The sequence below is a fragment of the Chiloscyllium plagiosum genome, chromosome 33, assembly GCF_004010195.1.
Source record: "Chiloscyllium plagiosum isolate BGI_BamShark_2017 chromosome 33, ASM401019v2, whole genome shotgun sequence".
Lineage (NCBI taxonomy): Eukaryota > Metazoa > Chordata > Chondrichthyes > Orectolobiformes > Hemiscylliidae > Chiloscyllium > Chiloscyllium plagiosum.
The window spans coordinates 19,588,482-19,594,918 of record NC_057742.1 but is presented as its reverse complement, the minus strand read 5'-3'; the positions used below and the strand labels follow the sequence as shown (position 1 = coordinate 19,594,918).

Here is a 6,437-nt window from a genome sequence, read left to right as displayed (position 1 = left end):
GTGAAATTCAGTAAAAGTGCCCCATCCCGTCCCCTGCTCCTCTCCCCCTCTCCCCCTCCCACCTGCGCCGGATAACAGACCCCGGTGTGTTTGATCCACGGAATCTAACTCACGCTGGTTAAATGTTAGAAGTGCGGTCGGAATACGACCCGCTTGGAAGAAATGCAGATTTTCTGATAAATCACGCAAAGTACTTTCAAACCACATAATTCCAACAAAGTTTTGTATTTGTTGAGAGACTTGGACATTATTATAGTAAACTTTGGGTATTCGAGGATATCCTGAAAAGCAAATTTTAAAATTATACGCTCAACATCCTGTCTTAAAGTGAGAGGATTTTCTGCACATGAATCACTTTCAAAAAATACTTATCAATCTTACTCCTGAAAGCACATGGTAATTGTACCTTTCCTGTGCATTTCAAAGCTTCAAGACTACATGAGACATAACATATCTTCACTATTTCATAATTATCTCGTTATATACGGAGGTCATTGTCTTAAATATATAGAGCACGGAACTGTGTTAAAGATTATTGCTAAACATCTGATTTCTGTTTGATAATATTATTTATTTCGCTGGCAAATGCCTTACCGCTCCCCTGAGAGCTATAAATTCACTAAAACTTTGCTGCAAAACACACAAAAACCCTGATTAGAAGTGTTCGCAATATGCTTTTATTATAAAACACAGGATGCGATAGAACTTTTCTTAAAATAATAAGACGGTTCACAACATTCAGAGCTCATTCTCCGGAAATAAAGTTCCAATCAAAATATAAAAAATAATATTCCACAACAAAGCTCCTGCTTATATTCCTTTGTCCGTGGTTTTCTTCCTTTTTTAACAACAACAAAAAATCATTTCCCAGTCCCGCCACACGATACACGGTGGAATTAAAGCTTTGCAGGAGACATGCAAATAAATATTTAAAAATGGATCCACAGACTATTGTCGTCTGATGTCCCAGTTTAGTCCAAGGTATCTTCATGTCCATCGCCCCAGCATGGTATTTAAGTGCTCTTGACTTTTGCTAACACGAGGCCGACTTTAAAATGCTCTTGGTGCAGTGGTGTAGAAATTCCACGTCGCATAATATTGTGCCTGTAAATCAAATGGAAGAATAATTTGGATCATTTGGAAATGGGGGAAAAAATACTTGAAGTAAATTGTAGCTTCCCAGCCCGGGACTGGGTGCCTTTGTAGATTCCCAGATCAGTAATAGAAAATCAACAATACTTTTTTACGATTATTTACAAACTCCATGCAAATAAAAACCAAAGATCAGCGTGAATCTCGTCCAAAGGCCATTATTGATCGAAATCAGAGAAGTAAGCACAGGATTTTATAAAATGCATTGACTTGAACTCGAAGGTTTTGTGAGTGCGTGAGCAGTGGGGTTGGGTGTGTGTGTGTGAGAGAGAGAGAATTGGATGCACAGGGCCTGTGAACATCCACACTTGAGCATTTGGAATGTCAGGAAGAAATGGGAGCACCCCTCCCCAGTGTTGGCTTAACCTTTCTTCCATGCTACAGCCGCTGAGGAAATACTTCGGGACAGGGGGGAGAGATTTCAATGTTACGCGGTCATGGTTAGGGCGGGGGTGCAAATCCTGAGAGTGAAGGAAAATACACACATTGGCGGAAGACAGAGGGAAGGAAAGAAAAGGATTCAGCCTCAAATGGCAGCTGAGATGGAAAAGGCGGGTTAGCGTTAGGTCCACATTGCAGAAGGGTGTCAGCATTTGTACAGCTGCCTATCTGGGTTTGTACAGCCGACCCTGTTCAAGGGATCTCGGTGGCCAAAGGGCCCTGCCAGTTACCTGCTCAGCAGCAAATGCTAAGGTCCAGCAGACAAGGGCCACGACTCCTCCATCCGCCAGACAGAAAACGCGTAGCTGAGTCTCTCGTGTGAGAGGTAATTGCAGCTCGTCACCTTACTGTCCAGCTCGTCATTCTGCAGCACCTGGTACAGGAAGTCGATGTACCTGGCAGCTAGCTTCAGGATCTGGATTTTGCTGAGTTTGTCCGAGGGCAGAGTCGGGATGATTTTCCGCAGCGTGGCAAAGGCGTCGTTCAGAGACTGTGTCCTCTGGCGTTCCCTCACATTCGCCACGACCCTCTGGGTTTGAATATCTTCCAGACTCTGGGCGAGGGGAGAGATCTTCATCCCCTTCTTCCCAGTGCTGGGCCTGTGAGCCCTTTGGCCTGAGCGCCGCTTCCTGCCGATTCGTTTCTGCTGTGAGTCCTGCTCTCCCTCGCTGTTGCTTGAGCTGTCCACGGGAGAGAACGGAGAGTTGGAATCCTCCTGCATGTTGCGAGCCACCAAACTCTGAAAGAGCTGGCGTCAACGTCAAGGAGAAGGGAGAGGGAGAGAGAGAGAGAAGTTCTCTGTCAACAGAAACTACGAATTTGTAAAAATAAACAAAACTTACAGAAGTGCCTTAGCCACTTTAGTCCCAGTGCTCCTAATTCTTCTTGCTACCTTTCACTGGTTTCGTGGGGGGTTTGAGCTTTCAAGATCCGTGAGAGGGCCCACATCCTGGGGAAGCTCAGAACTGATTGGGCCACATTCTCTCTAATGAGTGGGAGTATTCTGTTGGCAAACGATGCAGAAAACACCCACTAACATCTGTATAAAATCAGCCTGCGGATCTACTCCCATTTTTTTTTCTCCAAAGCACAAAGTTGATCTTAAAGGATATCTAGTGGAATTCAAAACGGTTCATGTAACGAGATTTGCAAATTAACGGTGCTCGGCGCTGGTTACATCGGGAGGAAATGGCGATTTGGTAACAAACAAAAAGGAAGGGTAATTTTTGTATGTCGACTTCATGGATTTGCAGTTACCTTGATGTTTTAAACGCATTGCCTGGTCAGTTGCAGAGAAAGTGATGGTTTTAAATTGGTGCAATCAGGAGCTACCGAGTTGAAAAACAATCCCCCGTAACGAAATGCTAATGACTAAATCTCCGTTTGAGTTATGTTCATGATGTTAATTCGCATTATTCCCGAATTAATCCTGTGTTTGATCAATAGACGCTCCCGCGAGCCGCCTGCATTATCACTGGCGCCCTGTTGGAAACTTTTCTCTTCTTGTTGCTTGTTAAACTCTTAAGGAACTGAAATTAAGTATTCAAAATAACGGTGCTCCGGTAGCTTTCACTGCTTATGTTTTTCGCCTGCTCCAATCATTAAGATAAGTTTAATTCCCAAACTCTAATTCTCTTTGAGGTTCGATTTCTAACCGTTCTAGGGTTCTCCTGCGCTCTCCTTTTACACATTTGCAACAGGGGCTCTGCCGATGTTGGGAAATTAGTGAAGGAGGTAAGTTCTGGGACATCTTGAAAAAAGTCCAACTTCAATTTATTCCCCACCAGCCCCACCCAGTGTTGCTTTTCTTAGAGACATTCTTTGAAATTGCAGCAAATGTTATTCTTAAAACAAAAGGCATTCGAGAGGAATGTAACATTTTCAGCCATTGGTTAGACAATGGAATTTAACCTTGTACAGTTTGGATGCTGTTAATCTTTTCCGTGTGGATTACTGCGCCGCCTGGCGCCTATTCCGGGGCTATGCTGTATCTGGGAACAAGGTGGCGATCTGAAAGGTGAAAGTTTCCATTTATACAGCTTCTATCTGACCTCTCTAACATCCCCATACAATGAAGTTGATTGAAATACTTCTGTTCTAAAGGCAACATTTGTGCACAGCGAGAGGGCACACGCAGCAAAATGTCAGTGAGTTTGTTTTTTTTTGGTTAAATGAGGAATGTTGGTCAGAAGTGTTAAAAATCACACAACACCAGGTTATAGCCCAACAGGTTTATTTGGAAGCACTAGCTTTCGGAGCGCCGCTCCTTCATCAGGGAGCTAGTGGGACAGGATCATAGGCCACAGGGTTTATATAACCCGGTATTGTGAGATTTTTAACTTTGTCCATCCCAGTCCAACCCCGGCTCCTCCGCTTCAGGGTCAGGATTGTGGTCTCCGCAATGTCATTACGATCTTTAATGATCATTCGAACGGCGGTACAGACAGATAGAATCGTAGATTTAATTGATTACGTTAAATCTGCCACGGGATAATTAAGGGTTGGCACTGGGTGTTGTCTTGATATTGTCATCCACCTGCCAAGAATACATTTTAAAGGAACACTGTAAAAGTTGGTACCAAGATGTAACTCATTCAAGTGAAGACTTCTCAATTCAAACTAAAAGTCAAGACTTGAGGTTGGTCGGTCGGAGCAAGAGACCTTCGTTTACCTTTGTGTCCTAAACGTTTTCCAGGGTAATGTTATTTCCCCAGCCCGGTATGATTAACTTTCCCTCCTGAAAGGCCATAAAACCTAGGACCAGAAGTAGGCTGTTGGGCCCATCAAATCTACTCGGCCATCAGTGAGATCAGATCCGATCTGTAATCCTCAACTCCGCTTTTCTGCCTTTCCCCCAAAAATCTTGAATCCTTTTACTGATGAAAAGAATTGTCTATCTCAGGAGCATTCAGAAGAATGTCTTGGTTTAATTATTATTTTATTAACCTTTTATTAGTTTAGTTGAGATTATCCTTTAAATTAATTGTTGTGTCATTATTCCCCAAACTAAAACTAATATTTATCACACCATTGAAAGCAGTATCTTGCTATATACAAATTAGCTGCTTCATTTTGTGTATTACAATTACTGCATTCCAAAAAAAATTGAATTGCCAGTAATGAATTTTGGGATATCTGGACCCATGAAAGACATGATGTAAATATAAATTTTATTGTTTACTTGAAGGACAGACTTTCTCATTATTGCACTAAGCTATTCACAATGGTTGTCTATTCAAGCCCTGGTTGTGGATTCAAACCATTCTGCAAGATGACTATAAAACAACAAAAAAAGTAAGATTAATTTTAGCTGCTCAGTCTGGCAACAGATGGCAAAAGTTTTTTTTTCCCCAGGAAACAGTGCTAGTACCACTGATATTCATAATTTTCTTGAATGATGTGTATTCTGGAAGAGATTGCTATTTACATATTTGCAGAAGATTTCAAATTGGAAGAGGGTGTATCCAGTTAATAACGTGAAAATTGTAGCTTTTTAAAAATTAATAAACTTGAAGAATGATGTGTAAGCAGTAAATACAAGTTAATATAATTGGGGAGAATCTTGTCAGCTCTGAATAATGTAGGTATTGACAAGTCAGTTGGGACAATCGTGTGTGATCAGCAGAAATTAGATTCTCAGCATTGAGAGGGAAAAAGTCTGATTCTCTAATCATTTGTTGAACAGCAAGACCAACAATCTCACTGAATGAATGGATGATTATTAGCTAATCATTCCACATTGATATGTAGTTTCCCATTCTCCCACCAGTTGGATAGAAACAGGATTGTCACAATCCCTGACATAAAAGTCAGAGCACTTATCTGGTGACTGGTTTATTGCTTGGTCCTCTGGGTCCTCCATTTTGGACAGCAGTCACTAACATCTCAGTACACTTCATAGGCATCAACCATTGACAACCCCTATCCATGGGCATTAACGTAAGACACGTACCAGCTTCAAAGAGTCGTTATGGCACATCTCTGACCCACTTACAGTACAGTTGTCCACTTCAATGCTGCACTTTAGAGCACACTGTCCCTTTCATTATAAATACTGTCAGGTGTCTTTGCACACAGGAATGGGTCCCCTTCTCTTGATTCGTCCAAGGTAATCTGAAGGTTCCTCTCTTGCTCTCTTAACACTCACTACATTGCGCCTTCTTGGATTCTCACAGAATTTCAGCTGTGCCATGCTGGTTAGCACAGACAAAAAGTGAAGCAGCTTATAGAACATTGAACAGTGCAGCTTAGTACAGGCCCTTCAGCCCTCGATGTTATGCTGACCTTTTATCCTCCTCTAAGATCAGACTAATCTATATACCCTTCATTGAGCCTATGCAAGAGTCACTTAAATGTCCTGAATATAACTGATTCTACTACCACTGCTGGCAGTGCATTCCATGCACCCACCACTCTCTGTGTAAAGAACCTGCCTCTGACATCTCCTCTAAACCTTCCTCTAATCACCTTAAAATTATGCTCCCTCGTGATAAACATTTCTACCCTGGGAAAAAGTCTTTGGCTTTCTACTCTATCTATGCCTCTCAACATCTTGTACACCTCTATCAAGTCACCTCTCATCCTTCTTTGCTCCAATGAGAAAAGCCCTATCTCCCTCAGTGTTTCTTCATAAAGCATGCCCTCCAGTCCAGGTAGCATTCTGGTCAATCGCCTTTGCACCTTCTCTAAAGCTTCCACATCTTTCCTATAATGAGGTGACCAGAACTGAACACAATATTCCAAGTGTGGTCTAACCAGGGCTGTTTATAGCTGCAGCATAACCTCATGGCTCTTAAACTCAATCCCCTGCTAATGAAAGTCAACACACCAGGCACCTTCTTAGC

At 42.2% G+C, this 6,437-nt stretch overlaps 1 protein-coding gene across 3 annotated transcripts; it reads right to left on the bottom strand.

The window, feature by feature from the left end:
• Window positions 1–654: 654 nt before the first annotated feature.
• Window positions 655–3,084, bottom strand: LOC122539919 (twist-related protein 2-like). 3 transcript variants are annotated; one of them, XM_043675103.1, is made up of 3 exons: window positions 2,851–3,084; window positions 1,824–2,341; window positions 655–1,104 (listed from the first exon to the last, which is right to left on the bottom strand). In XM_043675103.1, exon 2 carries the CDS (start codon window positions 2,312–2,314, stop codon window positions 1,841–1,843), a length of 474 nt encoding a protein of 157 aa, XP_043531038.1. In that variant the 5' UTR covers window positions 2,315–2,341; window positions 2,851–3,084; the 3' UTR covers window positions 655–1,104; window positions 1,824–1,840. The 3 variants fall into 3 exon arrangements, with proteins under 3 accessions (XP_043531038.1, XP_043531037.1, XP_043531036.1); XM_043675102.1 differs by lacking the exon at window positions 2,851–3,084 and adding an exon at window positions 2,486–2,829; XM_043675101.1 differs by lacking the exon at window positions 2,851–3,084 and having other exon boundaries at window positions 1,824–2,829.
• Between the last annotated feature and the right edge of the window lie 3,353 nt (window positions 3,085–6,437).